Source organism: Saccopteryx leptura, chromosome 2 (genome assembly GCF_036850995.1).
Source record: "Saccopteryx leptura isolate mSacLep1 chromosome 2, mSacLep1_pri_phased_curated, whole genome shotgun sequence".
Classification (NCBI taxonomy): Eukaryota; Metazoa; Chordata; class Mammalia; order Chiroptera; family Emballonuridae; genus Saccopteryx; species Saccopteryx leptura.
Window position 1 is genome coordinate 106681496 of NC_089504.1, and position 24146 is coordinate 106705641.

The following is a 24146-nucleotide window of genomic DNA, read 5'->3' on the forward strand; positions in this document are numbered from 1 at the left end:
AAGGACTTGAAGACTCTCACAGATATTCAACATAAGAATAGAGAAAAGGAAATAGACAACTAAATAAAATCTCTACCCTACTGCACACATCCTTTACTACAGCAACCTGAAGAGACAATTGCCATCTGAGAAATATATATAAATCAGACGAGATCGGGCGCGTTCAGGGTGGTATGGCTGTAGACAATATATATAAATCAAAATTGAATTGACATCCAGTTGATTGATAGTTTGTACCTGAATAGTTTTTATGCATTTTCACCAATTGAGAGACAAAAGTCACTAACTTTATCATTAACTTTTTGCAGGATTTCACCATCTATCAAACATAATCATTTCCTGCAGTGATCACTTTAACATGGTGTTAAGCCTGACCAGGCGGTGGTGCAGTGGATAGAGCGTCGGACTGGGATGCTGAGGACCCAGGTTCAAGACCCTGAGGTTGCCAGCTTGAGTGCGGGCTCATCTGGTTTGAGCAAAAGCTCACCAGCTTGGACCCAAGGTCACTGGCTTGAGCAAGGGGTTACTTGGTCTGCTGAAGGCCCACGGTCAAGGCACATATGAGGAAGCAATCAATGAACAACTAAGGTGTCGCAATGCGCAACGAAAAACTAATGATTGATGCTTCTCATCTCTCTGTTCCTGTCTGTCTGTCCCTGTCTATCCCTCTCTCTGACTTCGTAAAAAATAAATAAATAAATAAACATGGTGTTAAGCATATCCCATCTAAAAAACACTCAACATAAAATTTGCACAACAATTTTTAGCAGGATATGGAAGTCCTTGCTCCCTTACAGCAATAACAACAATAAAATCTTTATATTTTTAGTAAATGCCATAAAATGAGCATATAGACAGTATATACAGTCTTTGTATTAAGTATTATTGAGATAATCTCAGCTGTAACTAGTGACTTCTTCTCCCATTTTTAAAAAATCTTCCTCTGACAGAATCGATTATTTATTTATTTATTTCATATTTTTCTGAAATGAGAAGCAAGAGGCAGAGAAACAGACTCCTACATGTGCCCAACTGAGATCCACCTGGCATGCCCAAAAGGGAGTGATGCTCTGCCCATCCAGGGCATTGCTCCATTGCAACCAGAGACATGGCACATGAGGTGGAGGCCATGGAGCCATCCTCAGTGCCACAGCCAACTTTGCTCCAATGGAGCCTTGACTATGGGAGGGGAAGAGGGATAGAAAGAAAGGAGAGGGGGAAGGTAGAGAAGCAAATGAGCATTTCTCCTGTGTGCCCTGGCCAGGAATCATACCCAAGACTTACACGTGCCAGGCCAATGCTCTACTACTGAGCCAACCAGCCAGGGCCGAATCTATTATTTATTTATGCACTAATTTTAAATAATAAGTATCTAAATAACACAGTGTCCATTATTTGGTAAGCAAAGGAAGAAGTATGTCAGTTATGAATATCCACAGAAGACTAGGTAAATTTACAATAGCTCTAAAATTGTTTAAGGTGCAACAAATTGAAAATAATCATTTAAAATGATTTTCTTTCTTTACTACTATCACCAATATTCACAGTTCTATATTCCCTCAATCATCTATATATTTATTGCATTATTATCACAAACTTACTCTCCTCTGCAGATTCTTTTTTTCTGTTACTTTGATCATAGGAAATTGAATTCCCTGTCACTTCAATAAGTCCATTAGTGTCCAATGAAGGCCAAATGCTTCATGTTCACACTTTTATTATGACCAATATAGTCTTAAAAATAAAACTAGAAGAACTGATTTGAAACATCCTATAATATTCTAGAGCAGGGGTCAGGAAACTTTTTGGCTGAGAGAGCAATGAACGCCACATATTTTAAAATGTAATTCTGTGAGAGCCATACAACGACCCGTGTACATTACACATTATCCAATAAAAATTTGGTGTTGTCCTGCTGTGATTGGCTCCAGTCACCCGCAACCATGAACATGAGTGGTAGGAAATGAATGGATTGTAATACATGAGAATGTTTTATATTTTTAACGTTATTATTTTTTTATTAAAGATTTGTCTGCGAGCCAGATGCAGCCATCAAAAGAGCCACATCTGGCTCATGAGCCATAGGTTCCCAACCCGTGCTCTAGAGGAAAGGACCATCAGCAGAAGTGCAGCAGCAGACTTCTTGACAGAAGGGAAAATGTACAAAGTAGCAAGAGCTAGGAAGTCAATAGAGTACTCAGAGAATTTTGCCTCTGCATCCAAGGGCCTGCAGAAGAAACACCAGAAAACACAAAGGCACAGATGGAGACACTCATGACAGAACTGAATGAGAGAAGAATTTGTAACTGAGGAAGTTATTGGAGTGGCTTTTTGTCTTTTTTCTTTGTAAGTTTATTGGGGTGACGTTGGTTCATAAGGTTCATAAGGTGTATATTTCCATGATGCATGATCTTCATTTTGCATTTTGTGCCCACCACCCACAGTCATTTTCCATCATCATATATTTGACTGCCTTTACCCTCTGCTCCCCTCTCCCCACTTCTTTCTGGTGTGTAGGGCATATGATAAACAACATGTGGTGATCATTCTTAGACTAGGATGTGTTAACCAGACACTAGTCAGTGTAGCATAGAGGTCAAGCTCCATGCTTCTGAACTCAGAGTGTTTACAAATCCTAGTGTACCACATTTTGGCTAAGTGACTATGGCCAAGTTAACCCATCTGTGCTTCAATTTCCTCTTCTATGAAGTGTTAACAACAATACGTATCTTAAGCATACTTTGAAATTTAAATTACATAATATAGGTAAAGTAGTTAATATAATAAAAACTATTGTTCTTGCAATTATAAATATTAGGCAATCAGTATCACTTTAAGCATGAAATCCAAAAGATTGATGTGGACTGAGTGTGAATGCATTTTGAATCCTGAACAGGAAATACTTTTGTTTTAGATTTTTCTTTAACTACCACAAAATATTTTTGATGTTGAAAGTTTTCCTCCATCAAGCTTCCATGACTGTAAGAAAACAACCAAAAAACTAAAATATTAATTTTCTTTTTAATTCATCATTTCTATTTTTCTAAAATTTTCTGGCCTCCTTTGGGTTGTAGCTGACAGATTTCTCCCTGGCTCAATAAAGCACCACAAATGCCTTCGATTGGTTGCTTGATCATTGTTGTTTTTTTAATGGCTTAGCTTTCTTATAACTATTACTCTAATTTTTCCATCATGGGTTCAGACTTTGTCCAATCACTGACAAAACAGATACCTTCCTGAATCATTTTACTTGTCTGAAATTTGCATTATGTGGCTATGCCGTTCTCATTAAACAGGTTTGATAAATAACAGGTTCCAATTCTGCCAGCTTCAGGCATTTTCACTGAGAATACAATTCTGTCTCATATCTACTAACTATAACTTAGTTTTAGCAAGTGCCATCTGTTAGACTTCTCATTGCAAATTTGGATGCTTGTTGAAGCTAAGAGATTTACAATATTATTATTATTATTAAATTAATATGTTTTCATTCTTATAATATATAAATATTTTTGCCTTAAGTTATAACTTTATAAATTTCTTCTATTATCATAATTATAGTTTGTTTATTTTTTCTACAACATAATAAAAGTTTGAATAATATCCATTTTTCTACATAATATGTAGTAAAAGGTATGTATTTGGTATATGCCTTTCTTCCCTCTTACATAAAACATTAGCTAACTTTACTCATTCATTTATTCATGGAATTCAAAAAATATTGAGGGCTTCCTAAGTTACACCTAAAAATAAATAGTTACACCATTTATTTTTCAGGAAATAAATTTTAACACAAATACTTAAAAATTTAGATATTTTAGAAGGCAAAGGCTTTTATTGAGTTATAAACCAAATTATGAACTGTTCATACTTTGTTTCCATCAAAATTGTTCAAAAACGTTTAATCTGAAGAGACATTTAATATAGTACTATACTGATATTCTTTAAATGTTACATACCTTCATTGTAATATTCACAATCAAGTGCTAAAAGAAAAAAAAAAGAATTGTTAAACTATATACTATAAGACTCTGACCAGTTATCTAAATATGTGCAAGATATGGCCCTGTGTTTATAAATGACCATGATAAAGAACACAGAAGTGACATCATTATAAAGTCTTCAGATGACTTACCATCTACACAAGTACATAAAAAGTTTAGATTCAAGTCAAAGTATATGCAAAATAATGTTTTAAAAAATAAGTTTCTTATAGTCAGAACATGGAAACTTCGTAGACAGAAGAGGAATAGAGTTCTAAATAATGTATCTAAAAATGGCATGTAAATAAAGTATAGTTCAAATGTTACAGTGACAACAGTCAAACAGAGCAGAAAAAGTTACCTCAAATTTTTCTTCTTACAAATTCTTTAGCTATACTAAAATGTATCTCCATTGCCAAAGGAATATAAATTCAATCATCTTAATGATGGGTTCCATGGTACAAGTTCTATGAGAAGACAATATGATTTTCTTACGAGGTTTCCACCAAATGATGTTCTAAGTGGGGTACTTACAACAAACAGTGGATGATCTCCAGTGAACAGATACCCCTTCCTGACAACACTTATATGCATACGCTGCTACGCTTGTACATAAGCATTCACAATCCCCACCAATATTACAGTTACAAGTGTCTTCATGGCAATTTTTGGCAAAAGAAGTAACATCAATCTGAAAATAAGGTGAATAATTCATTTCAGTAACTATAAGTGGTTGAAATTCAATGTTCTAAAGTGAAACTAACTGGTAACCTTTTAAAATTTGATATTATCAGCTTAACACTGAGACCTAGAGAGTTCTCAATATCTCTTACCTCTATTGCTCAAAGAAGAAAGAAATTAATTAGGCAAATGTAAGATCAAAGAACTACAAAACATGCAATGGGATTAACATAAAATATAATTTCAACATATGCAATATAACATTGGTATTTTATAGAGGTTCATTGTTTCATCTTTGGAATATTCACATGGCAATAAAGAATGTTCTGGTACCAACTGTACTTTTACTGGACTATTATTAAATTCTTCATCAATTTAGTGTCTAAATATATTACATTTCTTCTTGTGAAGCAGTTCTAAAACCATTTTAAATGTGCCTCTAGAAATTCCTTTAAATTATACTTTGGGTTGAGGAAAAAAATATCCATTTGGCAATGTTCTCTGAAGAGAACCAAACATAGCTTTGATCAATCTTTTATGGCTTTGATGATTATACAAAAGATGCCTAATAAACTAGAAGAGATTACTTCAAAAATTAGGTACAAATATATGCTGTTAAATAAGGTGGAGTGAGGGAGAGAGTAAATCACCTAAATGCATCACTTCTCCAGAAAACCAAACTGCCAACTTTGTCTTCCTAACAATGGATAGCTAAATTATTTGTCTTGCTCATCTCTATATTATAAATGCAGCAGTACCCACTTAAATTCAAAAGTTGAGTAAAATATTCATTTACCACATTGCGACACGGAGCAAAAACATCGCTGTACAAAATGGAACATTCTTTCTTGGCATAAGGAAATTTGTTTTGATGCGCCTCACAGGGTTTAAATAATTCATGTGCATTTTCACACTGTGGAAAATATTAAGGGAGAAAAGAATTTTTATTTATTTATTTATTTATTTTAGAAAAGAAACTTTTTTTACAAAGGGGTGATCTCTGAAGCAGAAACCAGAGTAACTGATCCTGACTCCATCCATTACAATCACATCTAATATAGATTCTCATTCATTCCCCAGTACCCAAAGCGCCTGTGCTCCCTCAGCCAGCTCAATGTTAATAGCATGTAGTATTTTTGAAAACAACCGAACATATGAAAAGCACAGTAATATTAGAAGTAGAAATTTCTTCAATTGTCTTCAATGCAGCATTTAAATAATTAAGTAAATACATAAGCAAATGATTCCCTTTCCTTTAATTTTCACTTTTCATTTCTGTCACAAGCCACCCTCTGAGGAGTTGTACCTACTCAAGTGTCTATAGGCTCACTTCCCTTATACTCAGCAACTGGTCTCTGCCTCTTCCGATCTACCTCCCTGAAATGCCCTAGGGAAAGTCATCAGTGGTCTCTTCATTACTTAATATAAAGGCTATTTTTCAGTTTTCATCTCACTTGATCTTTTGCTACCTTTGACTCTGTTTATTACTTTGACCTTTTTCAATGTCTTCCCTCATTTGTTTTTGCTGGCACCATTTTCTGGGGGGTTTCCTCATTGGCTGCTACACCCCAATCTCCCTCCCTCTGCCTTCTTTGAAACCTTTGATCTTCAATTCTCTCCTTTTCATATTTTATACACTTCTCATGGCTTCAATGATGCGAATACACTAGTAACTGCCAATTCCACACTGCCAGCCCAGTGCTCTCTCCTGAATCTACTGGACTTTCCCAATAAGTGTCCCTGTCACTTCCCTCTCAGCATCTCCTACCCTATATTTATCTCGACACCATTGTCCTGTTCTCACTGTCCCCGGCCACCCGCTCCCCTTCACCCTGCTCAGGGAAAGTACACCAGTATCTGCCCAATAAGCCAGGAAGATAGAAGACTTTCTTGAACTCGCTAAATTTATCCTTTCTACTACAATCGTTCATAGTATTTATCTAACATTGGACAAATCATTTAACCTTCCTGAACTTCAAGTTCCCCACTTATAGTATGAAGACAACACCCTTTATGTTTTATGATTGTTCACGAGAATTATATGAGAAGATAAATATAGAAGTAGTTTGTCAAATGTGAATCACTATATGAATATTACATAGCATTACCCAAATAAATTTTCCTATAAAATATTCCAGTGAATAAATATACCAAATAATGTGTTTAATTCTAAAATAAGTGTTTAGTTCAACTTACCTGTCCTAATGCCCAGCTATCTCCAAATACCTGGGCATTTCTCACTTCTAAGTTGTTAGATGTGGTCATATCATTTGAAGTACATTTGTCAAAGTTTCCACATAATCCTGATACTTTGTTCTAAAGTAAAAGAAAATCGCCATGAAAAATTCTATTCACTTCACCCTTTAGAGTTTATAATTATTAAAATATTTTACGTATTTAAAATAGACATTTTAAAATTTTCTTTATCAACCATTTAAAATACATTTCAAAAAAGTGGAGTTTTATATCTATTTAATTAAATTATAATTAACAATTATTAAAATTTTAAAAAATGTTTTAGCATCCCCAAAATTTTATCTTTTCACACTTACCAATGTTTTAGCATTGATACAACTAATAGCATAAGTCACTTGGAAAAGTATACAACAAACATTATTATATACCTGTGTGTATACATATATAAATAATTTTTAATTATGAAAACCCTACCTTGTGGTATATTTAAGGCTTTGAAACACTATAAATGTTGAAACAATATTTATTTTTGTCTAAGTCAGACTGAAAATCCAAAACATTCAAAATATAGTTTTAAAGAAAAAATTAACTTCAACACTGCTGTATCATACCATCATGAGAAACAATAAATGAAATCTAAATTTTACTTAATTTTTATAAAGATCATTATGGGTTGTGAAATGATTACTTAAAGTACCGTATGAATTATTCAGGTAAAAACACCCACTAAATTTTCTCAAATAATGTGAAAATCTTTACTCTTAGAGAAAGAAGGTAGACTAAAAGTACAAAGAAAAATGTTTCATAAACAATGGAAATCCTCCTTAATAATGTAAAATTAAGACAACTGAACTCTTTCTTGGTGTGCTGAGTAATGGAATGTAGCCGTATATTAATGATGCAGTGAAGTGCCTGTGTCCCCAGCAAAGCTGACAATAGCCCCAGGACTGTAACTGCCATGGCCACTGCTTACCACAGTGCCTCGGATCTCTGAAGCCACAATGTTTATCCAAAGAGACTGGCCAATGCACACAGGGGAGAGGCAGAAAAATAAATGTTAATTGGTTTCCAAAAAGTAGGGAAGGGAGGATACATGATGAAGAATGGCAGAGAAAAATAGCAGAAGTACAGCCATTACTAAACTATTTCAACTTCGTGAAAGAAATGCAAGAAACAAGAAAACACATAGGAGTAGATTTGGAGGCTTTATCGTACTTAGGAAAAAGAAAATGACTTCAATATGCAATCATATCTTAAATGTACAACAGATTAAAACATTTTAAAATATATATCTTCTTCTTAGTGTTCTGAAAATCTATCGTTACTATCCTAATTTTTTCCTAATTTACCATAGATTATATCCATGAGTCTCAATTTCAATTTTAGAACAACTCAATTTAAAAAAAAATCATTAATATATCCAAAATAACATTAATTTCTAAGTTTAAAATACTTAATAAAATTTTAAATATTTAATAATATTTAATACACTATTTAATAGAAAACAATATTTAAAATAATTTAAAATACCAAAATTATAAACAACCCCAATTGAATTTTCAATCATGAATAGATAAAACAAACTTGCACATGCAAAGAATAGAATACTACAGCAGCATAAAGGAATAAACTGTTAATTTTTTCAACAATGTGGATGAATCTTAAATGTAATTTGTCAAGTCAAAAAAGCCAACCCAAACAGCTGCATATTGTATAATTTTATTTATGTTGTATCCAGAAAAATTCTAGAGATGGAAAGTAAATCAGTGGTTGCCAAGGGTTAGGGACTAGAAGGAGCAGTTGCCAATAAGGAACCACCATGGGAGAAATTGGGGAGTTGGCTGGTTCTGTGTTACATAGGACTGTGGTGGGAGAGTGCAACTCCATGTGTTTGTTAAAATCTGTAGAACTGTAAACTGGAAGAATAATTTTTTTATTTTAAAAATGATTTTACTATATATCCAGAGTATGGAGGAAAAATTTCAAAATATATCCAGAGTATTACAAACATATCACACAACCATGGTGAAGGAGGTGGAAAGAAAGAATTTGCCCTAAATAACTTTGGAAGACTAGATCCTGTAAGATTAAGGCAAAAAGAACTGTATACAACACTTTACAGGGAGTCCTTGAGTTATGACATAGTACCGTTCCTACAACAATGATGTAACCCGAATTTTGGTGTAAGTCGAAACACACCCTAGCCTAAGTCACTTACCTATCCTAACACAGCTGTAAAATCATAATGTAGAACATAAAAACACACACTGCATTACTGAGAATTCTTACGCCACGTGCAACCAAACTAGTTTGCACATGTAGTCTGTAAATAAGATGCTAACTGCGTAAGCCAAAACACTCACATCTCAGTTTTTTCAAGTTTTTATAGGAGTCAGCATTGTAAACTTGAAACATAGAATGTTGAGACTGTCATAAACCAAAGACCCTCTGTATTCTAGTTCGTAGTGACTCTTCACTGGCATATGAGTTAGTAATTTTAAAAACATAACTTATTTTGGCCCTGGCTGGTTGGCTCACTGGCAGAGCATCGGCCTGGCATGCAGGAGTACCGGGTTCAATTCTTGGCCAGGGCACACAGGAGAAGCACCCATCTGCTTCTCCACCCCTCCCCCTCTCCTTCCTCTTTGTCTCTCTCTTCACCTCCCACAGCCAAGGCTCCATTGGAGCAAAGTTGGCCCAGGCACTGAGGATGGCTCCATGGCCTCTGCCTCAGGCGCTAGAATGGCTCTGGTCACATCAGAGCAATGCCCCAGATGGGCAGAGCATTGCCCCCTGGTGGGCATGCCGGGTAGATCCCAGTCGGGCACATGCGGGGAGTCTGTCTGACTGCTTCCCTGTTTCCAACTTCAAAAAAATACAAAAAATACAAAAATAAAAATATAACTTATTTCTTGAAGGAAAGAATCAATCATTTTATTTCTACAAAATAGTGAAAGGTAATTTCATGTCTTGAATCTCATTTGGATTGACCCATCAAAGAGTTTGACCTACCTTCCACTGTGGTCCAATTTTGATATGAATGGTTGTCTTTTTATCCCAAAGAATAGTGATATCTTTCTCCGGAAAGTATACTACCATGTAGTACCCTGCTTTCCAAAGCTGGTATGTAGGTTCATTTTCCAGAAAAAAACCTGATCGTTTCTTTAAAAAATAATAATAATGATAAAGAAAAAAGTGAATTCCTGTCCTCTAACCAAAAATGTAAACATTAAGTTACCATCCACTAATAAGTATATATGTACTAGTATTTTTGCTTAATCCCGTCTTTCTGAATTCTATAGTAAAAGACAAAATAAATGCATAAAATAGAAAATACTTAAAATTAGTTATAAGACACAAACTTCTGGATGGGCTTAACATAGATAAATGAGCAAAGGGATAAAGGTATTTCGGTCATAGAAAAACACATGAGCAACAGCACAGATATAGAGTAAATTGAGGGGGTATACCTATTGACTCAGAAGTTCTATATTGATGATGAGCAAATATGATTGGGTGCTAAAAATATATGTCCTTACCTACAAACATAATTGCAAGATAAAAGCACAAAGTGTATGTGTGTATATATATGTATATGTATGTATATTTGTATATGTACATACACACACACATGAAAAAGAGTAAGACAGAGAGAAAGGAGAAATGATTTTTCATCAAAGGGACTGAAGAAGACTTCTTCTAATGGTGGGATATGAACTGCTCTTAAGAGGCCATAAATAGCAAATACAGAGGGCCAGAAATGAGAACAGAGAAGAAACTATTCCAAGCAAAAGAAATCACCTGAATATAGATTTAGAGGCAGGCAAGTTCAAGACTTGGGGTCAGAACTAAGGAGAGTACTAAAGGACTAAAGCATGGATTCCGTGACAAGTGTAGCCTGAGACCCTTTGCAACCATGTTACCCACAATGGCAAAGGCTGTTATTCCATGGGCAAATTGTATTGAATACAGGCTTTTGTATAGAAAAGTGACAGATTGTATCAGTATATTAAAAGAAAATAATTTATATGCTAGAAAGGATGATAGTAGGAAAAAAAAAAAAACTAGAGATAGAAACCATTGGGAAACTTTAGTGCCTTTAGCCTAAAGAAAGAATAGACAATGATTTTTATAAGCCGGGTTTATTTCCTACAAAAGATTATATTGAATATGACATTGAAATTAACTCATATAACAACTTCAAAATTATATAGTTAAATCAAATTAAGTAAAACAAATATATCCAGAAGCAAAATAAAAGTTATGAAGGAGCTATGGAATCCTTTGATTATTATTCTCTACCCAAGTAATAAAAGCATACTTCAGAAATATTCTACTATAGTAGACACTTTTATAAATACTCCATAGGACAAATTTTAAATAAACTTTTAAATAAACTCTTATAGCCATAAGATTTACTTTGTCAAGTTCATGGCAGTATCCACAGCTTCCAGATCAAACCTTGACTCAAAAATTTTTAACACCTTCCCGCACCAACCTGTTCACGGCTCTCATATTCCAGCCTGATCAGCAACAATTAAAGCATGTAATGTGGCCTACAGCTCCTTCTCAATCCTGAAATACTCTTTTGTCTTTTTTCTTATTAAAGTTCTTTCAGACTGACTGACATATTATTAGAACATAAAATGAATTTTTGGATAAGGCAGCTTATTATTAGACTTCCTTCAGGTTGGTTCTGCATTAATTACCCTGATGAAAAAGACACATCTTTTCTATTAGCCTGCAGGACAGTTTTTATTAGACAGCACAATTTACTACAAGGGATAAAATTCTCTTTGATCAAAAGAAGATGTATATTTCTTTCATTTCAGATCAGGAAATAAGGATGCCCAAAATAGAGAACTTCACTTTAAATGAGAATTACCCGAAGTTTACACAAACTCTAGTGATGTTATAAATATGAAGAATTAAAACATTTAAAGTCCAGCTTAAATATATTCACAAAATGTTTATGACTTACATTTTTTTTAGGTGAGAGGAAGGGAGATAGTGAGGCAGACTCCCACATACACCCTGACCAGGATCCACCCAGCAACCCCATCTAGTGCCAATGTTCAAGTACCAAGTTATTTTTAGCACCTGAGGCTGATGTGCTCCAACGGAGCTATCCTCAGTGCCCAGGGCCATGCTTGGACCAATAGAGCCCCTTGCTGCAGGAGGGAAAGAGGGAGAGGATGGGAAGAGGTAGAGTAGAAGCAGATGGTCACTTCTCCTGTGTGCCCTGACAGGGAATCAAACCTGGAACAGCCATATGCCAGGCCAACACTCTATCCACTTAGTCACTGGCCAGGGCCTATGTCTGACATTTTATTAAATTAGAAGAGTACATTTACTGAACAAATGGGGCTTATTTTTACTTTTGATATTCAATAACAAGATTAGCAAGAGATTTGTCATGGTTGAATTATCTTTAAGACATTTCCTCATGAATCTATATGAAAAAGATTCATCAGCACCTACATAATGGTGAAAATTGGATTTGGAAGATACACAGAGCTATAGTCACCACTTCAAAGATGTGTTAAATTGCTTTTTTAAGAGCATTTACTACTTTTTCTTCATTTTTAAAAACATATCCTTGTTCTTATAAAGAACCTTTACCTATAAATGACTATCCAAAACTTGCTTGCTGCCTGTTTGGTCTCAATGTTTCTGACTGAGATGTAAGCTATGTTCTAGGACAGTGTTTCTCAAACTTTAGTGTTTGAAAGAATTTGGGGTACCATTAAAAATACTGATTTTCATTCTCAATCTCAACTATTCTAATTACTGAGTTAAAACCCAGGAGCCAGCTTTTATAACAAATATTTGCAATGATTTTAATGAAGAAATTTTGCAGATTAAAATTTAAGGAACACTGTTCTAAAATCTCAGAGCCCACTTTTTAAGGGCCATATGTCAAATCACGTCATTTCTCAACTCCAAAGTTTCTTATTTGTAAAATAAGTTCAAATATTCAAGAGCCTCCATGATCTGGAACCAGCCTCCTTGTCTACTGCCCTTGCACCACATCCCCTGCATTGAGTTGATCCGGACACCTCTCCCTGAAACCCTTTGCTGTACTCTCCCTCCAACAACCCCATACACTTCAGCTAAACTAAACCACTTGGAGCTTTTCAAATATGCCATATTATCATTCAACTGTTCTTTTTCTCTGTATTGATTGCCTTTCTAATCTCTATCTCTCTTCACCTGCCTAATACCTACTCATCATTTAAGACCCAGTTCAAGTCATTTCATCCAGAGCATGTCTTCTGAGCCTTCAAAATGAAGAAAGGTAAAGAACAGGAAAAGAGCCATTTTTGAAATTCACTATTTTGTTGAATCTTCATATGGACATAAGAAATAAAATCTCAAATTAACAAATGGGAAAGCTGCAGCTTTCCCAGAGTGACACAGCTAGTATATGATAGAATAGGGGTTCCAGCTGAGTACTGTCTGACTTCAAAGTCTATGCTCCTAATAACTACCCTAATTGTCCAAGATTGGTTTAGGTCTTCTTCCCAGGGGTTCTCATACAACCCTATCCATACTCTTGTCATACATAACACATCACATTGCTAACTTACATGTTTTCCTCACCTGAGATAAGGTTCTTAAAGGCAAGTACATTGTCTTTTCATTATTGTTGTCTCCATAATTAACACAGATTTTGGTATATAGTAGACATATGAATGAATAAAATTTGTTCATTCGCCTGACCAGGTGGTGGTGCAGTGGAGACGGTGTCAGACTGGGATGCAGAGGACCCAGGTTTGAATCCCTGAGGTCCTTGACTTGAGCGTGGGCTCATCCAGCTTGAGCACAGGGTCGCTAGATTGAGCATGGGATCATAGACATGATCCCATGGTTACTGGCATGAGCCCAAGCTCACTGGCTTGAGCAAGGGGTCCCTAGCTTTGCTGGAGCCCTCCAGTCAAGGCACAGATGAGAAAGCAATGAATGAACAACTAAGGTGCCACAATTGATGCCTCTCATCTCTCTTCCTTCTTGCCTTTCTGTCCCTATCTATCCTTCTCTCTGTCCCTGTTTTTCTTGTTAAAAAAAAATTATTCCTTCTTTCAAACTGAGAAAGCTCTAAGAATGCAAGAATAAACAGGGTAACAGGAGTCAGGGGTTCCAATTCTCATATAACTCAAAGACAAGTGGAAAAGACAACCACATCCAATTTCTATAAAGTGTGGTGCATGAGGAGATCTCCGAAAGAGAAAAATTGAGACCTCTCACATAAGAATAAGTTTGATGGAAAGGTTGATCCATATAGAAGCAATGACACCTAGGAAGAAACAGAAGTGAGAGAAAGAGCACAGTACTTGAAGAATGGATAAAAGCTCCAACTTCTAGAACATGGGCTTGAAGCAGAGTGATGAGAAGTAAGTCAGGGGAGGTGGCACTGGTCAGATTGGTGCGGCCTTGTAAGAGCAATAGTAATTCATTTAAGCCTTGTAGCAACGAGATGACAGATTAGACTTCCATTTTATTAAAACCTCTTAATGGTAGAGCATCGGCCTGGTGTGCAGGAGTCCCGGGTTTGATTCCCAGCCAGGGCACACAGGAGAAGCGCCCATCTGCTTTTCCACCCCTCCCCCTCTCCTTCCTCTCTGTCTCTCTCTTCCCCTCCCGCAGCCAAGGCTCCATTGGAGCAAAGTTGGCCCGGGCACTGAGGATGGCTCTATGGCAGGGGTCCCCAAACTACGGCCCGCGGGCCACCTGAGGCCATTTATCCGGCCCCCGCTGCACTTCTGGAAGGGCACCTCTTTCATTGGTGGTCAGTGAGAGGAGCATAGTTCCCATTGAAATATTGGTCAGTTTGTTGATTTAAATTTACTTGTTCTTTATTTTAAATATTGTATTTGTTTCCGTTTTGTTTTTTTACTTTAAAATAAGATATATGCAGTGTGCATAGGAATTTGTTCATAGTTTTTTTATAGTCCGACCCTCCGGACTATAAAACTGAGGGACAGTGAACTGGCACCCTGTGTAAAAAGTTTGGGGATCCCTGCTCTATAGCCTCTGCCTCAGGTGCTAGAATGGCTCTGGTTGCAACAGAGCAATGCCCCAGATGGGCAGAGTATCATCCCCTGGTGGGCATGCCAGGTAGATCCTGGTCAGGTGCATGTGGGAGTCTGTCTGACTGCCTCCATGCCTCCCTATTTTCGGCTTCATAAAAATACAAAAACAACAAAAATAAAAAAAATTAAAAAAGCAAAAAAACCTGCCTGACTGCACTGCAGCAGGATCGATTAAAAGACAAGAATTAAAACTGGAAGTTAGGAGTCTAATCCGGAGGATGTTGAAGTATCCAGGTGACTGTTGCTAAAGCCAGAAAGATAACCATGGGAATGAAGAAAAGAGAAAAGGATTGGAGGGTAAACAAAACAAAAAAGAAAAGTAAAGTATGACATTAAGCCACATAAAATAGCACAGAAAAAAAATCTAAATCTAGTAAGCACTTATAAAGAAAAGTACCCCATAATTGTTTCTATTTCATTTTCAGTATCCTCATAACAAGTTAAAATGATACTAAAAGAAACAGTTCACTAACCTCTTTGTAAGGAGTATCATTCAGGTAAATGTCAGTGTCTCCAACTGAAATCAGAACACTTTTAGAGCAAACAATATCATTGTCAAAGCATTTCTTGTTCTGGGCAATGACAGATATATCTGCATCATCTGCACTCTGAAATGTCAATAACATTATATTCGTACAATTGTATACTATATTTAATTGTTAGCTATTTTTTTATTAACAAATCTTAAAGAAAACCGAGATTTACTATGGTGTATATTAGAACTGAAATAAAACTTACCTCTAAAATAAGATTATTTTGATCTAATAATATGAAGAATTTCATGGAAATATGTCAAAATAGCTCAATTTTTAAACATTTATCTCTAATATCTTCTGTTAATTTTTTTCTAGCAAAGCTTTTAACCATTTTATTATTATAGAGCAAATTTATCAAACAATGTATTTTCAATAAGTACCCCAAAAAATGTCAGTTAGGGGATTTAATTTTTTTTCATTTTAGGCAACATTTTTTGTTTTATCTGAAGGAGTTTTCTGGCTAGATAATTATATGCCTACAAGTTATAACTGAAATAGGTTCAAAACTTTTAACATGTTGGAAAATAAAACAATGTATATCATTTGAGGGATTCCTTTGAAATTTACATATGTCCTCTCAATTAATAAATATTATCTCCATTTTATAGTTCAGGAAACTGAGGTGGAGAAGGATTAAATGACTGTCCAAGGTCACTTAGATAAATAACAGAGAGTTCAAATTTTTTTATGTGACTTGTAGACAAATCAGGAAGACTCTAGCATTGGTTGAAAAGAAAAGTCAACATAAGAATAATAGGTATATCAGAGGGAGAAGAGAGAGAAAATGGATTGGAGAATATATTCAAACAAATAATAGACAAGAACTTCCCAAGCCTGTGGAAAGAACTAAAGCCTAAAATTCAAGAAGCAAATAGAACACCGAGTTTTCTTAACCTCAACAAACCTACTCCAAGGCACATCATAATGAAATTGGCACAAACCAACGACAAAGAAAAAATTCTCAAGGCAGCCAGGGAAAAGAAGAATACAACATATAAAGGAAGGCCTATTAGATTATCATCAGATTTCTCAGGAGAAACTCTACAAGCTAGAAGAGAGTGGATCCCAATATTTAAAGCCCTGAAAGAGAGGAACTTTCAGCCAAGAATAGTGTACCCATCAAAACTATTCTTCAAATACAAAGAAGAAATAAAAACATTCACAAATACAGAAAAGATGTGGGAATTTATCATCAGAAAACCCCCACTCCAGGAAATACTAAAAGGGGATTTCCAAACAGATTCAAAGAAAAAAACAAAACAAAACCACAAGTAAAAGCTCCACCAAGAACACAATAAAACCAAATTTAAAACTGTGACAACAAAAGCAAATAAAAGGGGAGAGGATGGAGATTAACAGTAGCAAAGGACGATGAAGTGCAGAAACACTCATAAGATAGGGTACTACAATGAATATGGTAGGTACCCTTTTCATTACTTAATGGTAACCACCCGTGAAAAAACCACCACAGAAGTACATGACTTAAAAAAGGTAGCAACAGAGGACATAGGTATGGAATACAAACAAACAAAAACATATGATAGAAAAACAAAAGAGAAGAATCAAACAAGATACAAAACTAACAGAAAGCAATTTATAAAATGGCAATAAGGAACCCACAAGTGTCAATAATAACACTAAATGTAAATGGATTAAACTCACCAATAAAAAGGCACAGAGTAGCAAAATGGATTAAAAAAGAAAATCCAACTATATGCTGCCTACAAGAAACTGATCTAAGCAACAAGGATAAAAACAAATTCAAAGTGAAAGGCTGGAAAACAATACTCCAAGCAAATAACATCCAAAAAAAAAGCAGGTGTAACAATACTCATATCTAATAATGCTGACTACAAGACAGAAAAACTACTCAGAGACAAAAATGGTCATTTCATAATGATTACAGGGACACTGAATCAAGAAGACATAACAATCCTTAATATATTTGCACCAAACCGAGGAGCACCAAAATATATAAGATAGCTACTTATTGACTTTAAAACAAAAACTGACAAAAATACAATCATACTTGGAGACCTCAATACACTGCTGATGGCTCTAGATTGTTCATCCAAACAGAAAATCAATAACAATATATTGGCCTTAAACAAAACACTAGAGCACCTGGATATGATAGACATCTACAGGACACTTCATCCCAAAGTGACAGAGTATACATTTTTCTCTAGTGTACATGGAACATTCTCAAGAATTGACCATATGTTGGGCCACAAAAATAACATCAGCAAATTCAGAAATATTGAAATTGTACCAAGCATATTTTATAATCATAAAGCCTTGAAACTGGAATTCAACTGCAAAAAAGAGGGGAAAAAACCCAAAAAAATGTGGAAACTAAACAACATACTTTTAAAAAATGAATGGGTCAAAGAAGAAATAAGCGCAGAGATCAAAAGATATATACAGACTAATGAAAATGACAATACGACATATCAGAATCTCTGGGATGCAGCAAAAGCAGTAATAAGAGGAAAGTTCATATCACTTCAGGCCTATAAGAAGAAACAAGAGAGAGCCCAAATGAACCACTGAACTTCACACCTTAAGAAACTAGAAAAAGAAGAACAAAGACAACCCAAAACCAGCCAAAGAAAGGAAATAATAAAAATCAGAGCAGAAATAAATTAAATAGAGAACAAAAAAACTATAGAAAAAATAAAACAAGGAGCTGGTTCTTTGAAAAGATCAACAAAATTGACAAACCCTTGGCAAGACTCATTAAGGAAAAAAGAGAAAGGACTCATATAAACAAAATCCAAAATGAAAGAGGAGAAATCACCACAGACATCATAGGAATACAAAGAATTATTGTAGAATACTATGAAAAACTATATGCCACCAAATTTAACAATCTAGAAGAAATGAATAAATTCCTAGAACAATATAACCTTCCTAGACTGAGTCATGAAGAAGCAGAAAGCCTAAACAGACCATTAGCAGGGAAGAAATAGAAAAAACTATTAAAAACCTCCCAAAAATAAAAGTCCAGGCCCAGACCGTTATACTAGTGAATTCTATTAAACATTCAAAGAAGACTTGGTTCCTATTCTACTCAAAGTCTTCCAAATAATTGAAGAAGAAGCAATACTTCCAAACACACTTTATGAGGCTAACATAACCCTCATACCGAAACCAGGCAAGGATGCCACAAAAAAAGAAAACTACAGACCAATATCTCTAATGAATACAGATGCTAAAATACCAAACAAAATACTGGCAAATCGAATGCAACAACATATTAAAAAAATAATACATCATGATCAAGTGGAATTCATCCCAGAATCTCAAGGATGGTTCAACATATGTAAAACGGTTAATGTAAAAACAACATATCAACAAAACAAAGAACAAAAAACACATGATCTTATCAATAGATGCAGAAAAGGCATTCAATAAAATACAACACAACTTTATGTTTAAGACACTCAACAAAATGGGTACAGAAGGAAAATATCTCAACATGATAAAGGCCATATATGATAAACCATCAGCCAACATCATATTAAATGGCATAAAACTGAGGACTTTCCACCTTAAATCAGGAACAAGACAGAGTTGTCCACTCTCTCCACTCTTATTTAACGTGTGCTAGAAGTTCTGGCCAGAGCAATCAGACAAGAGAAAGAAATAAAAGGCATCTATATCAGAAAAGAAGAAGAAAAGGTATCACTTTTTGCAGATAATATGATCCCATACATCAAAAACCCCAAAGACTCCACAAAAAAGATTACTAGAAACATAAACCAATAATAGTAAGGTCACAGAATACAAAATTAATATACAAAAGTCCATAGCCTTTCTATATGCCAACAATGAAATATTAGAAAAGGAACTCAAAAAAGTAATCCCCTTCATGATTGCAACAAAAGAAATAAAATACCTAGGAATAAACATAACAAAGAATGTAAAGGACCTATATAACAAAAACTACAGATCACTGTTAAGGGAAATCAAAAAAGATACAATGAGATGGAAAAATATTCCTTGTTCTTGGATAGGAAGAATAAATATAATCAAAATGGCCATATTACCCAAAGCAATTTATAAATTTAATGCAATTCCCATCAAAATTCTAATGACATTTTTTAAAGAAATGAAACAAAAAATCATCAGATTTATATGGAACTACAAAAAAACCCAAATAGCCAAAGCAATCCTAAGAAAAAAGAATGAAGCTGGGGGCATTACAATTCCTGACTTCAAACTATATTATAGGGCCACAACAATCAAAACAGCATGGTATTGGCAGAAAAATAAACACTCAGACCAATGGAACAGAATAGAAAGTCCAGAAATAAAACCACATATATATGGTCAAATAATTTTCAAAAAAGGGGCCAACAACACACAATGGAGAAAAAAAAGCCTCTTCAACAAATGGTGCTGGGAAAACTGGAAAGCCACATGCAAAAGAATGAAACTCGACTACAGCTTGTCCCCTTGTACTAAAATTAATTCAAAATGGATCAAAGACCTAAATATAAGACCTGAAACAATAAAGTACATAGAAGAAGACATATGTACTAAACTCATGGACCTGGGTTTTAAACAGTATTTTATGAATTTGACTCCAAAGGCAAGAGAAGTGAAGGCAAAGATAAATGAATGGGACTACATCAGACTAAAAAGATTTTGCTCAGCAAGAGAAACTGACAACAAAATAAACAGACAGCCAACTAAATGGGAAATGATATTTTCAAACAACAGCTCAGATAAGGGCCTAATATCCAAAATATAAAAAGAACTCATAAAACTCAACAACAAACAAACAGTCCAATAAAAAAAATGGGAAGAGGACATGAACAGACACTTCTCCCAGGAAGAAATACAAATGGCCAACAGATATATGAAAAGATGCTCATCTTCATTAGTTATCAAAGAAATTCAAATCAAAACTACAATGAGATACCACCTCACACCTATTAGATTAGCTATTATCAACAAGACAGGTAATAGCAAATGTTGGAGAGGCTGTGGAGAAAAAGGAACCCTCATTCACTGTTGGTGGGAATGTAAAGTAGTACAACCATTATGGAAGAAAGTATGGCGGTTCCTCAAAAAACTGAAAATAGAACTACCTTATGACCCAGCAATCCCTCTACTGGGTATATACCCCCAAAACTCAGAGACATTGATACGTAAAGACACATGTAGCCCCATGTTCATTGCAGCATTGTTCACAGTGGCCAAGACATGGAAACAACCAAAAAGCCCGTCAATAGAAGACTGGATAAAGAAGATGTGGCACATATACACTATGGAATACTACTCAGCCATAAGAAATGATGACATCAGATCATTTACAACAAAATGGTGGGATCTTGATAACATTATACGGAGTGAAATAAGTAAATCAGAAAAAAACAAGAACTACATGATTCCATACATTGGTGGGACATAAACACGAGACTAAGAGACATGGACAAGAGTGTGGTGGTTACCGGGGGTGGGGGGGAGGGGGTGCAGAAGAGAAGGAGGGAGAGGAAAAGGGGGAGGGGGAGGGGTACAAAGAAAACTAGATAGAAGGTGACAGAGGACAATCTGACTTTGGGTGATGGGTATGCAACATAATTGAATGACAAGATAACCTGCACATGTTTTCTTTGAATATATGTACCCTGGTTTATTGATGTCGCCCCATTAACATTAATAAAAGTTTATTTATTAAAAAAAAGAAAAATTTAAAAAAATTAAAAAAGAAAAGTCAATTTTAGTTTAGGAAATCTTTAGTTTGAGCAAATATTATTTAGCCCCAATCACTCTAAATCCAATCCCCTTACCTCTCACCTCACCCTCCCCTTCTTTTGGCCACTCCCCCCTCATCCACTATGAACATGCTATCTAGAATCAGGTTTCTAATTTTACATTTTAGTTTCATGGATGGGCTTCTGTAGTCTTACGAACCCTGAAAATTCATTGTAAAATGTTGTTTTTTAATATCTGTATTTTTCATGGAAGAAAATTCATGGTTTTCATCAAAAATGAAAATGAAGTCTGCCAAAATGTTTGTTTTATGACTTAAAATAATACCAATAAAAAGCATCTTTAACTAACATTAATGATACCTCCAATGGAAACATGTCATGTTTGACATGATATTGTCAACAATACCTGTGTTTCCCCACATGTGACTTAAAGTTTACTATTTAGAATAAGAGGGAAGTTTCAAAAGTAATTAAAATCAGGTTCTTAAAGAAGAAAATGTTCTGTCTCCTTGCTACTTAAACAGTGGGCCCTGGACATAGAAAAATGTGATCGCTTATTAATAACTGTAGAGTCCAAGATCCTGCTCCAAACCCATGGAATCAGAATCTGTATTATACAAAATCTTTAGATGATATACTCTAATACTAATGTTTAAAAAGTCCTGCTCTCTGTATATTTTGTGCTGAAAGCATTTATATCCATTTATAGCAAACATTAGATTACTACCGTATTTTTCGCTCCATAAGATGTACCTGACCATAAGACACATCTAGGGTTTTAAGGAGAAAAATAAGAAAAAAAATATTCTGAGCCAAATGGTAATGTTAAAATATTTAATAAAATACCGTATTCTTTGCTCCATAAGCAGGCATTTTCCCCTCCACTTTTTGGGGTAAAAAAGGTGCATCTTATGGAGCAAAAAATATAGAAATTAAGTGTGAGCTTGTGGTTTCTCCCTCTAGTAGAGTCTTAAAAAATTGAACTGGCAATTTTTCAGATTTTACAATGTCACCATAATTGTGCTAGTCCGTACGAGGAACTCAAAAATAATGGACATACAATGATGCATAATCAGGTTGAGCATATATAAAGTAATCAGAGTAAAATGAGCTGCTGACTTCTGACGTGATGACTATAAGTACAATGGAATGCAAGGAATAGCACGGATAAATGTAAACCAGAAACATCATTTTGATACAGAAAATACCCTGAGAAAATGCATCAATGTACAGAAAGTCCAAATAGAGTAAGCATATGGGAAATTTGAAGGATTTTTATTGAATACCCAAAGCCTGGGGTATACCAAAACATAGCAATGTAACATGTCTAGAATTGAGAATAATGAGTTTTGATTGCTACAACCATAAACAATACATAGTCCAATACATTATTTAATGGCTTGTAGTTGCATTCACAAACTAAGACAATAAAAATAAAAAATGACATTTATTGTGTAGTAACTACCTATCAAGCACTATCTGAGAGTTCTGCATATATTTATCTCAGTTAATGCTAAGAACTAACCCCTGGAGATAGAGCCAATTATTATCTTCATTTTACAAACGAGAAAACAGAAGCACAGAAAATTTCAGAATTGGCTCATCATTTATAAATAAGTTGAACTTTTTTTAGTCATAAAACCAATTATTTAATTGAAGCTATAAAAAAAGGAGGCAATATAATTGATATAATTATTAGGAAGTGAAATTTAGCATGTTTTAAAAGATCTAAACAGAAACAGGACACTTTACAAAAAGTTGCGTGGGAAATAAAATCTTAAACTATACATGGAAATGTGACATTACAGAGTATCTTATAAAATACAATGGCAGAAATATAAAGGACTATATGTGTTCTAAGTCTGGAAACTATTAGTACTGGTCAGATATTTAGGTTTAAATTTACAGTTCCTGGTTATGAGAATCATAATATCAATACCATTGTATATACAACTTTTATAGATTATATTAATGATATACAGATTTGATATACCATAGCCTGGCATACTTGTTTTCTATATTGTCTTTATAGAATTGCAAATAAAAGTATAAGTAATTGTGTAAAAGTATAAGTAAACATACCTTTATTAAAAATACCTGGCAATCACCAATATAGTCGTATTCTAGTCCATCAAAAGAATGATAATGCCGATCCCCATATATCGTACACACTGCTGGGCATGGATAGTATGTGCAATTAAACATTCCTCGTCGACAGACACTATCAGAAAATAACACCATTTACAACTGGAGAAACATGACTTTAATTAATGTTTTTTAAGTAACATAAACATCTTTGCATTCAAGAGCATTTGTTGAGCCAATAGCCTTCATAAATTTTGCCAATTTGTTCTCATAACATTACACTGACAAATTAGGCATATATTTACCACTTTGCTTAAATAAATTATCAGACACCTCAACCAAGCCTAGAAATTGTGCCGGGGTCACACTGAAAACAGTGGAATGAAATATTGAACACAGGCATGCTGCTAGCCAAAAGATCGCAATACCATCTTCAATACTTGAATCTATTTAAATTCATTAGGTGTGATTTTATTCATGAGCTTAGAATCTTGATCCATATTTTAAGAAAGTTATATTTTAATTTATTCTATGATATTATTTTGGTTTATTCCCAAACAGAAAACCCTCCATTAAATGTGACCTTCTCTTTGAAATATTTACCATTTTCTTATAAACTTGAGATATTTTTTCTTATTAAAATCTTCAAATTGTCATATTTTACATTTTCCCTCTGAGTGAAACAACTATGCATAAAAATAATGGTAATGATGCCCCTGTAGACAGTAGCTCTCTATTGATGCTTGAATACTTTTAAAATCTTACTCAAGCTTGATTTTTTTACTGAAGTCAGTCCAAGTAAATACACAATGATCAAAACTTATTAATACAATTGCTTAGGACATT

General features: G+C 34.6%; 1 protein-coding gene across 1 annotated transcript in view; it reads right to left on the bottom strand.

Annotated features, from left to right (window-relative positions):
• Positions 1 to 24146, bottom strand: part of OTOGL (otogelin like) — a 149202-nt gene that overhangs the window by 54049 nt on the left and 71007 nt on the right. The window contains exons 26-32 of the mRNA XM_066368488.1: positions 23298 to 23436; positions 15427 to 15561; positions 9873 to 10022; positions 6861 to 6980; positions 5461 to 5577; positions 4518 to 4674; positions 3960 to 3986 (exon numbers count right to left, since the gene is read on the bottom strand). Coding sequence (XP_066224585.1) covers positions 3960 to 3986; positions 4518 to 4674; positions 5461 to 5577; positions 6861 to 6980; positions 9873 to 10022; positions 15427 to 15561; positions 23298 to 23436 — 845 coding nt within the window. The remainder of the gene's footprint in view (positions 1 to 3959; positions 3987 to 4517; positions 4675 to 5460; positions 5578 to 6860; positions 6981 to 9872; positions 10023 to 15426; positions 15562 to 23297; positions 23437 to 24146) is intronic.